Raw genomic sequence first — 23,885 nt, forward strand, 5'->3', positions numbered from 1 at the left:
TATTGTCGTTGAAAATAATCGATATGGTCAGCTCCCAGTATCGAATGGCCATGATTTATATAACCTTGTTGGTGATGTTATTGACAAATGGCAAGAGTATAATGTGATTTGGTCACAAACAAGGTTCAACACTGGTAAACTTCCTCTTGCTAGTCAATTACAAGACTCTTCTAAGGTGAAGGACACAGGTGGAAAGAGAGGTGATAAAGGAGAATTAATTGGTGCAAGAAGCATGCAAAGCCTTAGTGGTAGCTCGTCTCACATCATGGGAGATGAGACAAAGGATATTCTAATCAAAGAAGGTTCTCAAATTTCAAGCATGAAGCCATCAAAACTGATTTCTCTGGCTAAAAGATTGGGTTGCAAAGGAGGGAGTAGCTTGACATCTCAATCGACAAAGGCATTTACCAATAAATTGCTAAACGATCATGGTCTTCTATATATCAGTAAGTAGAGAAAAGGTATTATCCTATCTAGAATTTCTCACTATATTACATATATATTCAGAAGCTGTGTACTGTAACATTCTAACTTTCATCATGGACTTTTGTGTGTAGGTTTTTCTAGATTGTAGAATTTCCAAAAGATCTATTCATGTAATGCAATGGATCAAGAACTTTAAATCGAGATATAACTTGGAAGTTTAGAAATATTCACAATGATGTCCATGTTTATTCTCTTGATGAATCTATTCAAGTTTTGTGGAGATATCTCTATTCTCTTGATGTACATGTTTATTCTCTTTATTTAAGTTTTGATGGATTATTTCAGTCTTTAGGGTCTTTAACTTTGTTGCATTTTTTCTAGTGTTAGCCTATAGTGGGAGTGCATCCTATTATAAGGAGGCTCCTTTATTGCAATATTTTGTCAGACAATTTCTTCATCGGAGTGCACCCTACTTCTCCGTCGGAGTGCACCCTCTTAAGACTTGTTCATAAGTGTGTTCACAACATAAAGTTTATATACCACTTGTTTCTTATAATGTAACTAAAAACCGTTCTACAATCTATTATTTAGTATCTTCTCTTTTGTCCTTCTATAATTTAAAGCCCCTCGCTCAAGGTTTGATTAGCACCTTGTACTAATAGCTTTGCACGAGGATTTTTGATGAATGGCCCTAGGACCATTCTATAACATGCACCTAGGGCCATTCTTTTATGGTAAATAAGGCCATTGTTTTCCCTTGAAGGTCTCTAAGACCATGCATGAGTGGCCATGGGGCATCTTCATGCACAACAAGAGCAAGAATGGCCTAGGCCATTCTTGCATGACCCCAAGTCCTCAAGGTCATGTTGGAGATGGCCATGGGGCATCCAAGAATGGACCTCGGGCCATTCTAACAATGACTTCGTGGATCACCCAACTTTCATGCATCCTTTTCTAGGCATCTAAGAATGGCCCTAGAGTCCTCAAAGTCATGTTGGAGATGGCCATGGGGCATCCAAGAATGGACCTCAGACCATTCTAACAATGACTTCGTGGATCACCCAACTTTCATGCATCCTTTTCTAGGCATCTAAGAATGGCCCTAGGGCCATTCTTGGATCATTCAACTTTCTTGCATTCTCCTCAGCATCATCAAAGAATGGCCTTAGGGCCATTCTTTTCATGCACAACAGGTGTAAGAATGGCTATGGGGCCTTTCTTTATCATGGTAAATAAGGCCCTTGTTTAGCCTTAAAGGCCTCAAAGAGCATTCAATAGTGGCCTTGGGGCATCCAAGGCCTCAAAGAGCATTCAATGGCCCTAGGGCCATTCTTGGGGCATCCAAGAATGGCCCTAGGGCCATTATTTTCATGCAGAACAAGTGCAATAATGGCCCTAAGGTCTTTTTTACGTGACCACAAGCCCTCAAGTCCTTTGTCTGTAAGTTTTTTCAAGGTCTAAATTAACATGCCTTACTAGGATTATTATACTCTAGTAATATATTGTTGTGTAAGAAGAGGTACAGAATAATCCTAGGGCCATCCTACTATACACACTTTTGTACTATTTCTCTTTGAAATGGCCCCAACATCACTATACCACTAGTAAGCCCTTGTTTGAGCCTAGACATAAAGGGTTTTTATCCTTTCCTTGTCTTGTAAATGAATGACGGAATTTGGCTAATTATGTGTGTTCCTATTTCAGATGATAGCATAGGACAAATCTTGGCAAATCAAAATGTTTACGAGCCGTCAAATCCGTTGATGCTATGTTGGCATGTTTCATTATCTTTGGTACCACGACAACCAATGTTCGCATGTGTGCCTTCACTTAAAGATCAAAGAAGGGTTCTCATTCTTGATATGATTAGAATACTTCTTGAATCATTTGAGCTAGACCATGTTGATGAGATGCCATATTGGACTAAGCATATGCGAATAGTTCAAGAAAGCAATGAATTATACCATGCTGTGCATTTGGATGCAAAAAATTTCTTAGACTTTTGCTTTAAATGGTTTGAGGTTTGGATTTGGAGTAGATGCAAATTAGATGATATTCTTCACATCCTCTCAATTTATGTCCTCCAAAACATCATATGAAATTCAAGTATGTGTTGAGCCAAGAGATGTGCCAAGACAATGGGATGTTCATTAAAAGCCCTATGTTCTTTCGCTATGAGCATGCTTACCACAAGAATCTACCAGCAATCTGGACATATTTTCAAGACTTGGATGGAGAAAACACTTTGATTTTTTATGACACACCGTATCAAATTATATGGAACATGCCAAGTTCCTATCTTGTATTTCCAAAGCCGTGGAATCAGACACTGAAGGAACTTCAAGGCTTCTTAATCTCATCTTGTACCACTCCCATTATAAACAATCAGAGGTACAAAATGGTCCTAGGGCCATTCCGCTATTAATACACATTTTTGTTCTTAAATTTAAGGGAGTCTTGAGCAAGCATAAACTCATATTTACCTCTTCTAATGCAAGATAAGGCACATAGTTTAAGGGACCTATGTAGCAGCATCTAGAGTAAAACTTATTCTATTATTGGAACTAAAACTTTACTTATTATTTGAAGGTGCACATTAGCGCTAGAATGGTTGATTGCCCACAAACTCCCATCTAACTTCAATGTGTTGCATATAGGGTTTGTTCTACTTTTATTTCAAAGCACCAAATTACAGGAGTTTCTCTTTACTCTACAGCCTTAGAATGGCCCTAGGACCATTCTTTTATCTTATTCTTGGACTATTAAAGTAACAGTGTGGCACATGGGGGCTCCTAATTTCATAGTATATATCATATATTTCCTAGCAAGTTTGTAGTCTTTTAATATTTTTTCACACAGAAAGCACACAAAAATGAAAAACACGACCAACCTGGGAATGGGATTTTTCCCACTTTATCTAATATGGTGTTCCCCGTTATATATATAGAGATAGAGAAGATGTTCTGGTGTGTAAAAATGTGGCTCTTAAACCCAAATCAGTACAATGCATCCAATTTGGGTTTCAAACGCAAATTCGACTCAATGTCATGTTTGGGTTGTTCGAAATCAATTTACATACATTAAATTTGGGTTAAATAACCCACCTCTTTTAACCATCTATTGATGTTTTACATCAAAGACTCCCATTCTTGCAACATAAGAGATTTACTTTTATCGCCTTTTTAAAAATAGATATTGGATATTTTGTTCTTTTTTATAAAATGGGCCCGCTCACTAGATGTCAACGGTGAGAAACATTTATTAGATGCTAATAAAGAGATGTCTCACATGGAAACATGTACTCTGGGCATGCTAGACAATGAGGTTGTGAAAGCCTTTATTAGAGGCTACTAAAGAGGTGGTTTTCCCATGTCTTTGAAGAAGTGTATCTCTTTGTACCTTAGTCTGCAAATGTATGGGTCTCAACTAAGTTGGTACATAAGCCTTCATGACAATGTGTGTCACTCAGTTCTATGATGCAAACCTTAATGGTTATAACAACTCTCCAAAAGTTAAAATGACTTTCATCTTGATAGTTCAACGTTGATGTAACTTAATGCATTTTTCCTATTGAAATTCATTATTCAAAAAAATAATATTCAATATATTTGTTATAAAAGTAACATCTAATTTTGAAAATCTTATATACATACTTAAAAAAGCATCATATTCTAACATTGAAAACTACTCTACGTTAAAACTATGCATGTGCAATAAACTTACATTTTAAAATAACGCATGTGTTTTGCTTTAAGCTTCTCGGTGAAGAAGAACCACCTATAGATATTACATTAATTTTTTAAAGGAAAAAAATACTTATATATTGTAGTAATTCACATAAATATGGTGCAAATTTCAAATCTAATCTAAATCTAAAGTATTTTTTTGATGTGTCATAACAAATTTTAAAATGTATAAAAATAAAAAATAATTTATTAGTTAGAGTATGTACTTTTAAATATGAAAAAGGATTTGTAAGTTAGAGTATGCACTTTTTATAAAGAAGTTTATCCATGTAAGTTAGAGTATGTACTTTTAGATATGAAAAAGGATTTGTAAGTTAGAGTATGCACTTTTTATAAAGAAGTTTATCCATGAAATATTCTTAAAAATTGACATTTTGTAATGAGCTGCATTGAAATCTTAAAAAGGTACCAAAAGTTAATATCTATATGTATATAGATATACGTGTGCATGAATGTAATGAGCTCTTGGTAAGTAGTTGGTACTTGTTTATGAATACAAGAAAAAAGATATCTTGCCAATAAGTGGTAGCCCGATTATTAGTGAGGGTATTAAGTTTCCTAACATGAGATTGCAAGTTCGTATCTTGCTAGTAGTATTGTGTTAGGCCGTCTTGTATATGATATTCATATATGTACATACACGTGTGTGTGTGTGTGTGTGCAGCGTGCGTGTGCGTGTGTGTTTTGAAGCACACTTGTACTTCAGAATTTCTTATTTTTCTAAAGAAAAAAGATATATAAAAAATCATGCAACTCACTATTGTAAGATGTAACTAAGCACTAGGACTTTAAAACAATATTTTCTAGCCACTCAACCATGTTATAGTATTAATTTCTAAGACTTCAAAGTAATATTTTCTAGAAAAATCAACCATGCCATTAGTAGAAAACCGAATAGAAATTTATAACAAAATTAGTGATATAAAGAGCACATTTACGCTTGTTACAAAGAAAGATTACCTTACATTTAAGAAGATCATAGTAATGGAAAAGTAGGTATATATAATTCACAATAATCCAACCTATGATACTAGACCTTGAAACTTTTGTTAAACATGAATATGGAGGAGGCCATATTTCTCAACATATTTTTAAAGAAATTACCTTTTAGAGTCATAAATTAGGGTTAAGATCATGTGTATTGGTAGGCTAATCTTTGATCTAACATTATTATTTTTGGACTAGATCTCTAGAGGCAAGATTAGGATGAGGGAGAAACTAATAGTGTAAAGGATTCAAGCTAAAGAGTCCAAGAGGTTAACTTTGGTTACTACTATCATTGTTTTTTAAAGAAAATTTTAATGCAATGAAAATTTGATCTAGTTATATAAATCTTCCTTTGTTTTGTGCTCATTGACATTTAAAATTCTTGTTTTTGGGTTGTTGCTTGAAATATTTGTTTTTAATACCAAAAAAATCATGATTTGAATTTGGAAAGCGTTTTTGAAAACATAGTATGCATGCATTCACCTAAGGTTTTAAAATAACTTCGTTTTTTTAATGTAGTCTTCTAATGATCTCAAATGGTTCCCATTTTAGGAAATATTACGTAGTCGATTGGAAATCATGGACTGGAACACCTTGAATCAGCACAATGAAAGCTGGTTGCACACAACCTCCCACCTAGCTTAGGTTAAGTTGGTTGCACACAACCTCCCACCTAGCTTGGGTTTAAAGGATGGTTGATGATAACATTTGAGATGGAAGTTGAACTCTCATCCTTACACACGGGAAAAAGTGTCTTATGTCAAGTTGTTGACAAGGATGCCAAGGAGCAACTAGAAAGAGGAAAAAGGTTATTGAAAGCTAAAAAGCTGATGGGTTGGAAAGGAAAAACCAGCAATTACCCACGTCATGGGAAGAAGAGGATGGTCCATGAGAATGTAGAATCTAGATGTGGTAGCGTTGTAATTTGTAACTCCTGTTGAAGCCACTTGTTTGTGAGAAAAATACACATTGGGCAAAAGCAATGCATTGACACCCACGCACTAAACCCTAAAGGGGGTTATCGTTGTAACTTGCGTGCGGCATAATCTAGGTGACCAGCCAGCCACCGTGCGAAGAGACATATAATGAATGGTGCCTTCTATGTGTGCGTGCTACAAAGATTACTCTGTGGATTCGAGGTGGTGCAGATATAGAGAGAGATAGGACTACATTTGAGTGGCTTGGGACGATGTGGCTGAGAGTGGCCTAGGACAATGGTGTGATAACTTTGGGGAGGAGGGAGCGGAGGTGTGGTGAGTCACATTTTCATGCACCCCAAAACCATGATATAAATAAATGATTTCTAATGTAATCCGTGAGACAAGATTATTAAATGTGTAGCGCAGTCGGAGGTGGTAAGCCACGACCTGGTGACGGAGGACAGCGACGTTCTGCTCGGCGGTTCACGCGTCCCTCGTTGCCAGCCACCGTCAGCCTTTTCTGCCGGACGCATCTTTTCTTTTTTCTTTTCTTTGTTTCACGCAAGTCCCCTGCCCATTCTCGGGGGTAGTTGGGTTGTCCTGCCGTGCCGACTCCTCTCTCTCTCTCTCTAACGCCTGGTCGCATAAATTTCTCCGCTTTTTCTCTCTCTCTCTGCGGCATAAATTCCTATTCAGCACGGACGCATGGCGCCCACCTCCTTCGAGATCCCGCGATCTAAACTGGCCGCTCTGCGACGCTACTCGTCGCCCGGTGACCCCGGCCCGTAAAGATAATTACTGGGATCACCCCCGAGCCAGTGTCAGAAAAAAACGTAATTTTCACGGGCTCAAATTAATAAAAACCGGTTGTAATTTAGCCGACCCTTGATTCTTGAATTTAAATTTAAAGACTCAAATTTTTAACATTTTAGTCACCCTGTGTCCTTTTTTTAAAATAAATGAGCTCAAAAGGTTATTTTTTTTCACTGGTTAGAAAAAGAAGTTAATTTCTGACACTGCACCGAGCTGCTGCAGCCTGCGCGTGACTCGGCCTTCTTTCTTTGCTCAGTTAGCTGCCTTTCCCTGGCATAGAAGCAAGCTGACCAGGCACAGCAGTAGCGCAGACGTGGCAGCCGGCGGTGCTTGCGGTGCGGGACCACGGGGCTTCGTACTCGGCACGGATTTCTTCAATATGAGCGTACACGTCGACTCCCACCTCTGCAAACTGCCATGCTGGCAGAATGCGCCGCTTTCGCTTGCGCGGCGGTCACACCCTCACGGTGACCACCGAACTGGGGCTGAGCTGCTCCATTTTGTGTCCAAACTCTTGGCGGGCCCGCGAGTATATAGGCATTCCGCCGCTGCCTACTGCCTGCTCACCTCTCTCTTTTTGCGCGCGGCTATTCATAGCTTGGCTTTCGGCGCCCATCGCTTTTCTTTCTTTCTTTCTTGCATTGGCTCCTTCAAACCGCCATGACCCCTCATATTTTCCACGCACTCTCTGATGACCCCGCCCGCTGGGAGAGGCAGTTCGGCTGCATGGCCGCCCTCTTCCAAATGTTTGAGCAGCACCCTCGTGTCTTCCGCAGACGGGGCGCCCAGCTCCCATCTAACACCAGCTCAGGTGCACCATTGCATTTACATTCCCTGAAAATGCATTTACGTTTTGATTTAAAGCCACCATAAACTGTAAATTACACAATCAATTGAAATGTCTGGCTACTGCAATTGCAGCCGCGCACTCTCACTCGAAGTCTTCGAGGAATCATTGCAAAGATGGCACGGTAATTTTTTCCCATGTAATTCATTTGCCAAAATTTTGCACAAATCCGTGCTAATTAGGTCGTCTAATTTCTATGTAAATTACTTATATTCTCTAGGATACCATTGCCAGCTCTGCACAGAGGAGGAGCTCAGAAAGAGGTGGTCCGGCAGCTAGCAAGCCCACTGATTCATCAACCCCGGCCTCTACCAACGTCAAAGGGAAGGTTCAACCTAAGGAGGCTTCCCGACAGCGCTCTAAAAACAATTCGCCTAGCATTCTCGATAGCTCAAGAGCAACTGCTACGATACGAGAGCCTCCCAGAAAGTCCTTCGATGCTTCACCGGACTGTTGTAGCAGTGCAAGCAGCAGGTCATTGCCTGGCTCTCCTTACCTGGGACCAAAAATAAGAGATGGGCACTCTCAGGTGAAAATGCTCTTTGACCAGCCAAGGGCTTCTTTTGATGGTTGCCATGGGCGAGAGCAGGTGTGTGGTGTAGCTGATTCGACTCGCCGGAGGGATGTTTGCTTTGATAGGGTTTACAAAGGCCCCCTTGATGACGATGATGATGGTCTCTGCAAGGACCCCCTGCAGGAGCTGAAAGAGTCCATTCGAGCTCTTGCCAAGCTTCAGCAAGCCACCCAGGATTTTGTCGATAGTTTTGAGGCGCAACGGCTCTTCGATGACAACAGCGGCGACCACAGGAGTACCAGCAACTGGAATGCAAGTAGGGCTCACCCACAAGGCCCTAGTAATCTTCCAGGCAATCCTATCAACTCCGGCACCGAAGCAGCAAGAACCTCCTCTTTTGATTACACTGAGGCTCTTCGCATTTCTCAAAAGATTCAAGAGACCCCCGCCAGGCTTTCCCTTGATGGCAGGGAGCTGATTCCCAAGTCAGTATTGAAGCTTAGAGAGGCCATGCGATCTCGCCTCAATGTCGGTGAGATGAATTCTCCACCAGAACATCAGAAGAGAAGTATGTCTTTACGCTCTGCATTAGCTACAAAGGAAGATCTCATCTCCGCCAAAGATACGTCCACGACACCAAGAAATTTTTCTGCTCGTGGGCACCGTCCATCTTCTAATGTGATTGCTCGCCTTATGGGTCTGGAGGATCTTCCCAGGCCTGAAAGAGTTGCCAAGCCAGAAAAGCCATCAACTGAGCCAAGGTTGTTGAAAGACTTGCTAAGATGTCCTCCGCAAGGGGATCGCTTTGCAGAGTCTAGAGTTGATTGCTGTGATGGCACTAAGGAAGAGCAAACAAGAGTTTGTGATGCAGCTGTGGTCCCAAAATTAGCAAGGACTGAATCCCTTGCAAACGCAGAGGCCTTACAAGCAGGGCCTATTCTGAGAGAACATGATCGTAAAGTGATAGGCGAAGTCAAGCTGAAGCTAGCAAAAACTTATCAAGATGTAAATTCCAGCAGACCCATGCCTGCATCAAAGCATGCCCTGGAGGTCATGCCAAGCACCTCTCCCAAGCTTGAAAGAAGGCGAGCAGCTATTGCAGCAGGAGTTAATGCAGTACTTCAGCAGCATCAAAGAGATTATGCAGAGCAGAAAGTGGAGGATTCGCCATGTCTTGAAGGGCAATCTGTCAAGGGCTTTCAAGATGAGATACAAAGGAGACTAAGGCAAGTAGCCGCTCTGGAGAACCCTTTGACAGAGCGTAAGACCCTGAAGGAGATCATAGAAGCAATGCAACTCAAGGGCCTGCTGCATTCTCAGATTCAAAAGAAACCAGAACCGGACGGAGGACAAAAGTTGGATTATCCACTTCAAAAGCCTTCCGTGAACAAAAACCATAAGCAGAGCAGAATGATCTTAGGAGATGATCAGGTGGCGGAGTCTCAGTTTTTAACGGACAAGTTTAACATTTCCACTGGTGGTGCAGGCGCAGGCTTTCTAGGCGGTGAGAGTACAATTGTAGTGATGAAGCCTTGCAAAACAAGGACATTGTCAATGGAGACACATTTTCCGTTTGATGTTCCGACACTTTCAGCTGCAGTAGATGTAGATGTTGATCATGCGCTCTCAAGCCCAAGTCAGCCGAAGCAAGGTGGCGCAGCAGCCAAGGTTGTGGCTAGTGGAATTGCAAATAACCTCTTCCGGACGTCCATTGGACAACGGAATGCGGCGAATCATAGGCATGCTAAGGTGGTGGCTGATAGGATTACACATGATCAGACAGGGGGCGCTGCACGCTCACCAATGGCAAACTCGAAGTGTCAAAATAATAGCAAGGCTAGTGAAAAGGTCCCCATTAAAGAACCTCCTCCAATACCATTCCTGCGGTGCTCCTCTCCGCCTGCAAGAAAAGGAAGTCCGGCCAAACAGCCGGCAGCTAAGCTTGGTACAGGCTACGATCAGCATCTTCAGGCCGCATGTGCAGACAAGAAAAAATCACAGTATGTGAGTGCCCTGTCTAATCGAAAGAAACGGAGCTTGGAGAACATCAAAAAGTCTATCAGCAAGTTCTCGGCATTCGCTGCCACAGCTGGTGTGGGAGCATCAAAAGTAGCAGGCGTGCACAAGGCGGGCAAGAATCATAGGAAGATTAGAAAGGGCGAATCTCAGCTATTGGACGCCCAGGACAATGCTGCCGGGACATTGGAATGTGTGCAGGCTGGCCAGGTGCAGGCTTCTTCACATCCACACGGATGCAGTACACTAGAGACTGGGCTGGCTTTGACGGAGATGAGCTGTCAGCCTCGCGATTCGCTCCACTCCGCCACTCAAGACGGCGCAGATGGGTGCCGTGAAAGTGGCGGTTTCCCTTTCAGCCGACTTAACCTGTCTGCTGCAACCACAAAGGTGACTGCTGCTTGCTTTCCAACCAGTGCACTTAACCTTTGCTTGCCTAGAGAAGTGAGCTGATTTCGATTTATAATTTTATCGACTGTAGGTCGCTGGAGACCTGCCGGAGCTATCGAGAACCAATAACGGTACAGCAGCGCCGGAGCTTCTTAGCCCCATTTCCGTCCTAGATACTAGCTACGACGACGGCGCCGACTTGTCGCCACCGGCGTCCACAAACAGAAACGCAACACGTGAGCTCATTTGTGTGCTTTTCCCACCTTACTCCACTGTCAATGCCTTTATTTAAAGTTATCTTCCGTTCATTGGCAGAATATGCCGCACACGAATTGGGCTTAATGGCGACTGAGGAGGACCTGAAGGCAGGGGCGCCGCTCAACGGCCAGTTTGAGTACGTTAAAGCAATTTTACAACGTGCGGGCTTGTTGGCCGACAAGGAGGATGCCGTCCGAGGCGCCTGGATGGCGTCGGGATGCGCAATCAAACCCGCTGTCTTCTTGGAGATGGAACGGACGTGGAGAAACTCCGAGCCTGCGGTAGAAGAAAACGACGGGCAGCAACGCAGGCTCATCTTCGACTGCATGGATGAGATTCTGACCGGCAAATTCAACGGCATGGGCACGTGCGGAAGTGGGCGGGGGCTGATGCGGGCAGTGTGGAGGGACTTGCACCGCCTAGTGGTACCCCCCGCCGCCGAGAAATATAAGTCCAAACGGGACCGGCTTTACTCACTGCTTCACAGGGACTTGGAGCAGAGCAAGGACGCCGGCTGGACGTGCTGCGCGGCGCCCACTACCCACATTTTCCTCGCTCTGGAAGAGTCAATCTTCCAAGACCTCCTTCTGGAAGTTCATTCGGAGTTTTTGCTGCCAATCTCTAGTGTAGAGTAAGGGGTTTACACACTTTCCCCCGCCCATGAAATTTTTGGACAAAATCACACTTCCCTCGCCCACGCTGATGGACGAGGGAGGAGTAAAGGGCTCCAGGACCATTCTACCATGCAAATTGATGTTTTAATTAAGCAGAGGTCCACATAGAATGGCCCCCCGCCAATGAAATTTTTGGGCGCCCAACCTCGTGGACAAGGATTCTCATCGTCTATCTCTGAGATTCACACTCCCATTTGGATAATGTGTAAAGGCCCTATTACTATAAACCTCCTTCCTTTGTACATGCACAAGGATCCATATTTTGTACTAGGCACAGTGACGCCTCTAGATACTTCTAAACTGCATCTTAGCTCATTTTGACTATATACCCTTCTTTGCAAGCATGATAGATTTACTACATCTCATTAACAGTGGATTTGCCATCGGAACCCATTGAGGTTGCCATTGCTATAAACTAGTACCCAATGGGTCTCATCTTTGAGTGGCAAGGATCAAAATATACATGGGACTCACTACATGTCTTTTATGAATTTACTTGTCCATCAAACTTACCTCAAAGTATTCTTTTTTATATATGACTTAATAGATAACTAGTTCATCCTCTTTTTTTTTAGTTTACCCTTGTATTTTCTTTGTCTCATAAGCTTAGAATAAGAAGAAGAGAGAGAGAGAGAGAGAGAGAGAGAGAGAGAGAGAGAGATGATAATGATATTAACGTCTATAGAGGCCAAATATGGCCCTTGGGATCCAACCAACAATGCAAAATCATGATCTGTGAGATCTAACTAAGTGTGTAAATGAAACTCTATCTAGTAGTAATGGGCACAACATGAGAGAGAGAGAGAGAGAGAGAGAGAGAGAGAGAGGAGAATGTCAACTACATGTACGTTATATGTTGAGCTACTCCTCTAGCAACCATACCCTTCTTTCTAAGCATGATAGATTTATTACATCTCATTAATGGTGGATTTGCCATCGGAACCCATTGAGGTTGCCATTGATATAAACTAGTACCCAATGGGTCTCATCTTTGAGTGGCAAGGATCAAAATATACATGAGACTCACTACATATCTTTTATGAATTTACTTTTGTGTATATTCCATGCAAACACATCTACTTTATCTTCATCGGTGTTTTGGGATTGAGTGATAAAGTGCACGAGTTTATACACGAATCAGCTCTTACAAAGGTGGAATTGTTCCAAGCACTAACTTCTCATAGAAACCAGCCAAGTATTGGCCGGCCACTTGGTTGAATTTTGAGACTGCATGGGACCATTTTGGACCAACCTTATGTATTTGGAATAGGTATGAGGATGCATTAGCTTTTTTTGGGAGAAGAATTTGAGAAACTCTTATATATGTTATGATAAATCTTCAATGTAATTTTGGGAATGTATAGAAGCATCAATGCTACCCTTGTTACAATTTTGCTATTTTGATGTTGGGTAATGGTCTAAGAACCCTTGATTCTAAATGTGTATGGCTTTCTTTGTATTCAATAAAATCATGTGGACTTTTGGATTTTACATTAATGAAAGCAAATAACTATATTTGGAACAGAAATGACATGAAAATAATGAATTGATTTGTACATATTGACAATGATATAGATGCTCAAGTGGTTTTGGTTTTTCAATCTTTAAGAGACTATTGTTGTTTGAATGAAGGAAAAGTAATTGCTAAAATTTTAATCCTTGAAGTTCTTGACATTAAAAATAACGCGAACAAAACATCAACCATAAATAAAGTAGAGAGGGCTATATTTAGAGATGTTTTCAATAAATAAGTTTTAACTGGGGATATAACTACAATGTAATTTTTAATAACATATAGATGCAATCACCACAAATTATACTCTTGATATTGGATATATGTTCTTAAGAGATCGTTGCTCCCATATTTCTATGGATTTTTCATATTCAAAAAAATTCATGTACATATGCTCTTCTCCAAAAATGAATGAGAGATACCTCTATTTGGAACATAAATAACTTGCACTTTGTTTGTGAAAGTCAACAAAAGTCCTCGCTCGAACCACCACCTCGCTCGAATTCTGGTAATCCTCCTTAAACTAGTGTGTGCCACCCACACTAACGCAATGAGAAGAAGGTAATAATTAGGGTTTTGCATAAAGCAAGATTCACATAGAATGTTGTGATCACATAGAGACTTACACACACGTGTGGACATATTTGACACCTTCTTCTACACTCAATGTGCCACCCAATAAAGTGATGAATCAACCCCAAATGCAACAAATGGAATAATGAGTCTCTCACCAAAAGTACTACTTAATGATAAGAGAGAATGCTTGTGAGCAAATCACACATACACCCATAATCACTAAGATCTATCTTATCAACACATGAAGGATAACACTCCCATGGAAAGGAGCTCTGATACCATGTTAAAAGACATGGTGTGAGCTTAAGCTTGAGAATGATTGAATAGTTCACACAATGGAAATGATTATCTCATAAGAAAACTCACACCACTAGAGCAACACATGCCATCACTTAGATAAGAATGATATGTAACCAATGAGCAATAGAATATACTCAAGGTCACGATAAAGCATCACATAAACACATTCTAATGAAAATGCAAAGAGGAGAGTATGTCCACAAAGGACCACTTAGTATATTGATCACACTATGCAAGTACACAAAGCATGGGCATTACACTCTCCACTTAGCTCTCTACTTAGCACTAGAGAGTGAGTATTACACCCTATTTATATAGGCTCAGGAGAAGGGGGTGCCTGGAACCCATGATTCTCTCCACCTCCCTTAGATTTCTCACCAAACTCACCTAAAAGGTGATGCCTCAATCATAGGAAAGTATCTACTAGACCTACACTCAGTTACTCTAGTAAATGAGCCTTCTAACCTTAGAACAAGACACTCTAAGGTATCACTAAGGATCAGATCACATATTTTCTAACATTCTACATAGAAATACTTGCACCACCTGCAAGGGCTTGCACACCAGGGGCAAGTTTGCCAAACGTGAAAAACCAAATGAGGGGAATGTATAGAGTACGCAAAGTACTTATTCCATCACCTGTCCTACCTCCACAACCACTAGCACCTTGCATAATCTCATTTAATTAAATGATCATTGAAGAGGCATTAGAGGAAGGAGAATATGCACGGGAGCCTCAACCAACTAACCATGGAAGAGATAGATGACAATTGGGAGGTACCTCCATAGTATTTTCTAATGCAAGGGAGTACGCCAATGCCAATGTTCTAAGCTACAATGCAATGGAAGTGCAATGGAAGGGCTGGGAGATTAATGCCACAACAAAGAGAGCCCCACTATAGTGTTACCATTGCCAAGGATCTAGGCTGAGTGTCCTCATAAGACTAATGCAACAAGTCCACAAACTACACAAGTCAACACACACCTAGGATTGAGTTGTGTAAGGTGCAGAATTGACCATCTAATTAAGGACTATCCTTATAAAGGCACTAGAGAGTCTTCAACAACCATAAATCCAACCACATGACTTTGAATACTTAGGGTGCAATCAACGGTGGTGATAACACCACTTAATGTGATAACTCGTGCAGAAGTGCTAAAAACCCCAGAAGTCAAGGGAGAACCACTTGAGCTAAACCTTCTATGCATACAACAAGAAGGGGAAGAAGATCAAAGAAGGTGGGAGACGAGGAGACTCTACAGTGGGGTTTGGACGAGGGAACGGTCAAATCCACATCCACACAAAGTTAAGCTAAGAAAATGTGCTAACAAAAAAGAAGAAGTCACATCCACACAAAGTTAAGCTAAGAAAATGTGCTAATAAAAAAGAAGAAGTCACATGAAAGAAAATCGAACCAGTTGAAGAAGCACAGACACCAAAGGGAGTGGGTGAATACCCAAATGCTCATAAAGAGATCGAAAAGCTCCAAAGATTGTTTTAGAACACAGTGAGGGTGATATCGACTCGAAATAAGGAAGGAGCAATCTATTCTCAAGGATGTTTGGTGAAGGAGGAGAATATCCTCTTTATGATTGAAAATTATATTTCAGAATCATACAATAATGATGTTGGTCAAACTCGAGCACCCATAGATGTGACCAGGTTAACAACGTTTCTTTCTACAGATGCCACCTAGAACATGGTTGAGAGGAAATCTTTGACTGTGGAACTGATTTAAGAGATTGGATGGAAGGTAGAATGAGGCCAATCCACCAACCAATGAGGAAGTACCTTTGCTATATGAAGAGAATGTAGACATGGTTAGAGGAAGGGATGACTAACCCGAACTCATCCGAATTCCAGGTAATCAAATGGGAATGCCATACTTCTAATAGTGCACAAGAGTTATTAAGCTCTACGTCACAAAGAAATGTTGGGGGAAATGGGAAAAAGTAGCCTTAGAGCGAACGAACCTGATTGTAAAAATGGCTAATAGTACTGTGTCTCGCTACCTATGGGAGTTCTACAAAACTTGAAGATGAAAGTCTTCTCTTTTTGCAAGTATGTTTGCGGTCATGAATTTTACGGGACATGTAGATTCGTATGGTGTGATTCTTGAAAGACCTTTTATGAGAAGTGCTAAGTAGTACACAATTGGGCCCATAGATATTATTTACCTACAGAAGGATTCACAAATCCTGAGAATAGACCTGCAAACTTGGAAGATGCATCCCATGGATGGGTTTTTTTTTTGGAAATGACTCAAAAACTATAGAGATAGAACCACCTCGGTGGTGCAACTATGTGCAACCCATAAACCACTAAAACCGTCTCATAGGAAGAGAACATCTTGTATGCTCCTCTTCTGAATGTCTTCTGAATGTCTTCTGAATGATAATTTTTGTGAGAATTGGATACATATATTAGGCACGAAAACGTCATGGGAAATACTGGAGCAAAGTTTGTGGAACAACCTGATGAGAAAGGTGAGATGACAATCACCACAATATGCATGATGAGACCCTTAGTGATGAACTAGTTAGGGGGGAGCTCTTCAGAAGAGTAAGTTTTTATCTAGTGAGATGGGAAAGAAACCTTGATTTTAATTGCAAGGTTGAAATTCTAAAAACGGTTGAAGAAAAAACATTACCAAAGTGATATTCTTAGATGAGGACCCATGGCTAAGATACGTCGAAGCCACTAAAATTCATGAGAAATTCCCTAAGAATTGGGGAGGTGAGTGAAGCCGGGCAATGTTACAAACACCACAAGGGCCAAAAGTGAGCCAAGGCTCTCCTAAGCTCACAAGATCAGTAAAGAAGGAAACAAAGCAAAGCTTTGGTTGATGTAGAATGAGAATCAAAAAGAGCTTTGGCAAGAAAGGAGGAGAATGATGTGGATTCGAATTTACGAAAAGTTTCAAGTTTCAAATCCTTTGATGTTGATAAAAGATAAGTAAACCTATACGGGCACAATTTTCAAAGGGTGATTAAACAGGGACCTCATATGATGGACCTGGGGAGGTAAAAGAGGTAGATATTTTAGAGTTGGTGAGGACCCAAAAACGGTCTTCATTGCCACAAACCTAGCCCTATAGGAGGAAGAGGAATTGATAACTCTTTTAAAAGAGTTAAAGGAATGCTTTGCTTGGAGCTATAAAGATATGAAGGGAGTTCCATCAGAAGTGGTACAACAACCATCCCTATCATGGAAGGTCAAGGCCAGTCAAGCAGCATCCCTACCAAATGAATCTGAAATACTCACAGCAACTGTAAAGGAGGAAATTGATAAACTCATTGGTTACTATAGATTTCATTTATGAAATTGAGCACACGGATTGGGTATCATAAATTAATAAACTCATTGCTATAGATTTCATTTATAAAATTGAGCACACGGATTGGTTATCACCAATTGTGATTGTACCCAAGAAAAACGAGAAGCTTCGCATGTGTGTCAACTTGAAGAAGGTGAATGCAATAATCTGTGGGGATCACTAACCATTGCCATACACGAAAAATGTTTTGGAAAGAGTGGTGGGTGCAAAAGGATGTATTCTTAGGATACCCATTGCACTAGAGAACTAACATAAAACTGCTTTCACTACCACATGGGGAACCTTTGCATATAAGGTCATGCCATTTGGATTGACCAATTCTCCCACAACCTTTTAGAGATTAATGAGAATAGCATTCAAGGATTACCTACAGAAATGGTTCGAGGTGTTTGTTGATGACCCCACAATGGTTGGAACATCTAGCTCGCTTGAAGAAGGTATTTGAAAGGTGTTAATTGTATCGTATATCCTTAAACCCTTTGAAATGCCAAATTTGGGTGAATCATGGAGTGATATTGGGGCATATAGTGTCAAAAATTGGGATTTCCATAGATGATAGTAAGGCAAAACTCATACTAGAGTTGCCACCACCCACTACTACGAGGAAGTACAACGGTTTATGGGACATGTAGGCTACCGGAGGTTCATTGTGTTCTATGCTAATATCACCAAGGCCATTGTATAAGATTTTTATTGTCTTTGAATGGACTAAGGAGTGTCAGTAGGTGTATGATGAATTGAAGAATTCATTAGCCACCAGCGTGCCTATATTGAGACCACAAAATTGGAATCTCATGTTCCATGTGCATATTGATACATCAAACTTCACAATTGGGTGGATTCTGGCATAGCCAAGGGAGCATGAATTGGATTACCTAATTTGCTTTTTGTGAGTTGATAGCTCAATGAAGCTGAGATAAATTATACCACAATCGAGAGAAAAGGACTAGCTATGTTGTATGTACTGAAAAAGTACATACATGTTGGCTAATAAGTTCATCGTCTTTGTGGATCATTAGGCTTTATTTTATCTTATTATCAAACCTTGTATGACTAGATGAACTTCTCGCTAGTTGTTTCTATTAATGGAGTTCGACTTTATCATCATAGTAAGGAAAGGTTCATAGCATGTACTAGCAACATGTACTAGTAGACCATATGTCAAGAATACCTAATGGAGAATTTTCCCACTGGTGTTGATTGATGAACTACTAGATGTTTCTCTATTCAAATTAGATTTGGTACCAGATAGGATGCAACGACTTATTAAGTTAGTTGCACCTTATCAGTTAATAGCTGGTCAATTGTATAAGCTAGGAAAGATCATGTGTTGAGATGGAGTATCAGGGAGGATGAGTTCTTGACCATTTTAGAAGAGGCTCATAGTACAATCACCGGTGGATATTTTGTAGGCAAAGTAACAACAAGAAAGATCTTACAAGATGGGGTATAGTGGCCAACCATGTTTGGTGATGCCATGGAATTCGTCAAATACTATGACGAATGTCAACACTTTAATATTCCCCATGGACAACACAAAATGCGTTTAGTTTTGATCATTGTGCACAACAACCTTTTGAGAAATGGGGGATAGAATTCGTTGGATCCATCAGTCTAGCTGTGCGACAAACATAAGCACGGTATAGACAAGAGGATCTTGGTCAGTTGGCCAAACCATAGAGAAAAGCCTTGTAGCTATGTTTTGGGCACCCTAGGTCACTTACTGTCGAGCAGCCTCGTGGGAAGAGGCTTGGAACTATAAAAGCCAATTTCTCTTGTTTGTAACTCATTCTCCCATTTGTGCAATAGAAGTGGAGTGTTCTCTCTCTCTCCCTCTCTCTTACAACTCTAATCTAGCATGTGTGGTGTGCTTAGGGTTAGGGTTTGGAAGTGATTAGTGCTAATCACTTTCTCTCTCTCTCTCTCTCTCTCTCTCTCTCTCTCTCTCTCTCTCTCTCTCTCTCTCTCTCTCTCTCTCATGATTAGGCTAACCAATGTGATGCTCTTCCGATGATGGAGATGCTACATGATCTTCGCTCGAGAGAGCTTGCATCACCCGTTAGATTAGAGCAACCGCCTCAGTGTGACAACAAGTGCGAGAAGACGACGGGCGGTGACGAGTGGCTACGGTGTAGCTCTTGAGCCATGCTCGAGCACGGCAGACAGGAAACTTCCCAACGACACCGTTAGGGTAGGATTTCCTTAACATGCACAACGAAGCCAACAATGCTGGGTGCCTACCAATGTGCTCAAAGCACAAGGCTTCCATGAAGGCAGCACACCCCTATGGCTCCCCAACAGCCACAATCAAAAGCTTCTCCTCTGCACATCGACAAGAACCTCATAGCTCAAAGCCTTGTCGACGGAAGCCTTGCCAACCATGGACCTTCATCACTCGACAGCGTTGGGTGCCCAAATGTCTCTTAGAAGCCCAAGGCTTCCATGATGGCGATTCCATCATTTGGCTCCCAAGGCATACCCCTCAGCAGTTTTCCCAAACCACACCCACCATGCCAATACATGTCCAATCGACAAAGATGGTTTGGTAACCAACGGGCAGGCAAGTTCCCTCCTCCTCGACAAAATCCTCCGGACTTGCCCACACCCAACCCATGGGCACTCCAAAGCTCAATTTGCCTAACCTTTTCAACCCATGGAGCCTCATCCATGAAGCTCCACCCCACCCCTCAACTTTGGCACCAAATCAAGGGGCAGAGCTACAAATGGCCGAGCTTATCCAACCACTCAAAGATACACTCAAAGGTAAGCTCACAAATCTAGCCAAATGGGCTACTCAATACAAAACCCTCTTTAGAGGTGCTGACTAATAAACACCTGTCCAAAAAAAGAAAAAGAAAAAAAGAGAGAGTCTCTAGGTGATTAGGATTTAGGTTATTAGGACCATGGGCACACCTTTTACCCTCACCCATGCACAACACCTACAAATCTCACTGGGCTATGTCCTATGCACACACACCGCATAAAGCTTCACCATCAACAGCAATCCAGGTACATCTCTAGATGGGGGGACCATGGTGGGTGCAAGCCTAGTCCATGGTACAACTCATCACCTAGATCTTCTTAATCACCCCTACTGCACTCGAATAACTGTGCTTCATGCTTAATCGATCCTACCCTTGACTTCTTCTTCGGCTCCACATGTATGGATCCTCGACATCAACTACCACTCCTATCCACACAGGATTCGAGAGCTCCAATGACTAAAGAACAGAAAGCATAAGAAGAAAAAGACAGAACAATGCAACTTGATGACTCAACATCCACGGGAGCCAAGATACCAATCATGGTGTCTTGACAAAGATGCTAGAGCTTCAAGAACATTGCCATCGACATATAGCATCTCAAAGCGCAACCAGTCTCAATGTGTGTTGCCTCCTTATCCCTCCGGAATTCCCCTCGCCACTTGCTTACTAAACCCATTGATTTACTAACTCCTCTTTAATCGTACCATCTACCACTAGGATATTGGTCATTAAGTATTCCATGCTAGTCTACTCATTCAAGTACTCTGACTCCTCTAATGAGGATGTTTGGCTGTAAAGGCCATTAAAAAAAAGTAAAAATAAACACAAAAAGCACAAAGCACAAAACAAAAAATAAAGAGTACTATTGGTCACATACAAAAAAGCAAAATCATAAGAGCTAGATACTTAATCGTCAGTAATTGACTAACTTCTTTCCATCTCACTAACTCACCCACCCCCTCTCATTTCAGGAGAGATAGGAGAACCAACCCAGTGCGACACTTCCTTGCGTGCCTCAAAAACCCCTCACTGATCATGAGGACGCTATCAACTTCAAGAAGGGGAGTATGTTAACCACATATTGGTCAACATATTCCTATGATAACTATTCCACACATTTATGTAATGGGCGGCGCCCGGTTGTCATTTGATAAGGGAAACACCCTAAAGACACTCCCAAGTATTGAGCTTCAAAGGACAAAAAAGAGGATCTTGGTCAGTTGGCTAAACCATAGAGAAAAGCCTTGTAACTATGTTTTGGGCACCCCAGGTCACTTACTGTCGAGCGACCTAGTGGGAAAAGTCTTGGAACTATAAAAGCCAATTTCTCTTGTTTGTAACTCATTCTTCCATTTGTGTAATAGAAGTGGAGTGTTCTCTCTCTCCCTCTCTCTTGCAACTCTAATCTAGCATGTGTGGTGTGCTTAGGGTTTGGGTTTGTGAGTAATTAGTGCTAATTACTTGTTCCCCCCCCCTCTCTCTCTCTCTCTCTCTCTCTCTCTCTCTCTCTCTCTCTCTCTCTCTCTCTCTCTCTCTCTCTCTCTCTCTCTCTCGTGATTAGTCTAACCAACACGATCCTCTTCCGCAGAGATCCCACACGATCTTTGCGAGACGACGAGCGAGACGACGATTGCATCACTCGTTGGATTAGAGCAACCGCCTCGGTGTGACAACGAGTGCGGGAGGACGATGGTGAGTGGCTATGGTGGAGATCTTGATCCATGCTCGAGCTCACTGGATAGGCAATTTCCCATGACATGGTTAGGGTAGGGTTTCCTTAACAAGGCAAAAGTGAAAGCCACTCAAAAGACATATGCTCGTACAACTGCTAAATTTTTATATGAATATATCATATCAAGATTTGGGTGTCCCCTAGAGCTGGTCAATGATAAGAGCTCCTATTTTATCAATGAGGTCAATATCATTCTCCTAGCTATATGTAGTTGGTAAACGATACCAAAGTAAGGAAAAGTTGGAGTAAACATGACTTAAGAACTTGGCTGCAGCTATGCAATGCATAGTCAACACACCAAAAAGAGGAGCTTATTCAGGATACCCTCCACCTATTCGTCAGATTAAGGCCTACTCCCTTTTCCCAAAAGCTGGATTTCTCAGACATCCTCCCACCCGCAAAGGTCAACAAAACAATGGAGCTGATTTCACTGCCCTAAAGGATCCCAAGCTGGAGAAGGCCTACATGGTTTCCTCCCATGTGATAATGCAAGTGAAGTCTATAGACAAGTATAATAGAATGGATATGCACAAGGCATATTGCCTGCATAGGGGTGAACAAGATGATTGGGCGAGCATGCTCCATCAAGATTTCACATACTACCTGGTGAATCTTTATCTCCTGACACAAAATTTGAGCCACGTTGGCGGGGTTCTTTTGCCGGAAAGCTAGCCTGCAGAACCCAAGGTGGTCCCCCTAGAACATGAAGTAATACGAAGAGATCTGGTGGAGGGATCAACAGTCCTTGCCTCATTGACACAAGGAGATTGGTGGCACATATTGGTTTAAGTTCTCATGAACAAGCTCCAAAGAAGACCTCAATGGCCCCTTTCTACTTCCCCAACCACTTCCACTTATGATAAAGGCCACAAAAGCACTGCAAAAGAATCCCCAAGCTCCCCACCACCATCTTCTCTAATCCAAAAAGAACTTGCTATTCTCAAAGTATAGAAAGAAGCCACTAGGCCAAGCATGCCACTATAGGGGCCTGCCTAATGAGTGAAGCCCAAAGCCAACCACCCGGTAGGTCCATACCACCCCAGCAAATCTCTTTTGTCCCTCCTTGTGGTGTAGAAAGAATCCACCAAGCCAAGCATGCCACTACAGGAGCTTGTCGCATAATGAGTGAAGCCTAGAGCCAACCACCCACCAGCAGGTCCATACCACCCTAGCAAATCCTCTTTGTCCCTCCTCAAGATTTGGGGCGAACATGTTCGACCTTGAAGATTTGATCACTCAAGTTTGAACTTGCACCTCTGTCAAATCCTCATCTTCCAAGAAGCATGCATGAGAGAGAATTCTAGTCAGCCAAGCACGCCAGAAACGGGAAGCCTCACAAAGTAAAGAAGAACCCTACAAAGCCCTATGCTTACAGCTGTAAGACATAGATGCCATAGCAAGGCAGGTGGTCGTGCATGAGCTAGAAAAGGGCCTTCTACTTTGATTAGAGGTACACCCAAGTGGAAGAGTACTTGAAGCAAGGAGAGTGGGAGGATTACAAAATGGAAGCCTACATCTTTGACCTCAATATCCTTTCTACTCAAATGATGGAGCATAATTTTCATATGTAGCCAAAAGCAGGAAGCATCACAAAGTAAAGAAGAACCTTACAAGCCCTATGCTTACAGCTGTAAGACATGGATGCCATAGCAAGGCAGGTGGCCGTACATGAGCTAGAAAAGGGCCTTCTACTTTGATTAGAGGTACACCCAAGTGGAAGAGTACTTGAAGCAAGGAGAGTGGGAGGATTACAAAATGGAAGCCTACATCTTTGACCTCAATATCCTTTCTACTCAAATGACGGAGCACAATTTTCATATGTAAGCTTATGCAAATCGACGAGACTGAAATGACATGCAAGCGTCACAATAAAGCTAAATGCATAACCAATGGCAGAAATGGATCAACTCACTACAATGAGGCAAAGCAAAGGCAGAAAGGTATCACAGAAGTAAACCAATCCCTCACCTAACAAGTTCAAGAACTTCTCTAATTGCTCGACTTCCAAAAGCAAGAGGCAGTAGAAGAAAGGACCCACCACACGCAATTGCAAATCCAAGTGGATAGCCT

General features: G+C 41.8%; 1 protein-coding gene across 2 annotated transcripts; it reads left to right on the top strand.

Moving 5' to 3' along the window:
- The first annotated feature begins 7,393 nt into the window (after positions 1-7,393).
- LOC147618751 (uncharacterized) lies at positions 7,394-12,165 on the top strand. 2 transcript variants are annotated; one of them, XM_086773796.1, is made up of 5 exons: positions 7,394-7,703; positions 7,814-7,863; positions 7,974-10,659; positions 10,751-10,895; positions 10,975-12,165. In XM_086773796.1, exons 1-5 carry the CDS (start codon positions 7,584-7,586, stop codon positions 11,550-11,552), a joined length of 3,579 nt encoding a protein of 1,192 aa, XP_086629922.1. In that variant the 5' UTR covers positions 7,394-7,583; the 3' UTR covers positions 11,553-12,165. The 2 variants fall into 2 exon arrangements, with proteins under 2 accessions (XP_086629922.1, XP_086629921.1); XM_086773795.1 differs by having other exon boundaries at positions 7,457-7,703; positions 7,960-10,659.
- Positions 12,166-23,885: the final 11,720 nt, after the last annotated feature.

Source organism: Cibotium barometz, chromosome 34 (assembly GCF_041138505.1).
Source record: "Cibotium barometz isolate CiBa-2024 chromosome 34, ASM4113850v1, whole genome shotgun sequence".
NCBI classification, from domain to species: domain Eukaryota; kingdom Viridiplantae; phylum Streptophyta; class Polypodiopsida; order Cyatheales; family Cibotiaceae; genus Cibotium; species Cibotium barometz.

Bases quoted from the DNA above. Each gene is read 5' to 3' on its own strand.
- LOC147618751 (XM_086773795.1), top strand. From the start codon at position 7,553: ATGACCCCTCATATTTTCCACGCACTCTCTGATGACCCCGCCCGCTGG. The intron at 7,864-7,959 runs GTAATTTTTTCC...TATATTCTCTAG, and splicing joins ATCATTGCAAAGATGGCACG to GATACCATTGCCAGCTCTGC. The intron at 10,896-10,974 runs GTGAGCTCATTT...GTTCATTGGCAG, and splicing joins CACAAACAGAAACGCAACAC to AATATGCCGCACACGAATTG.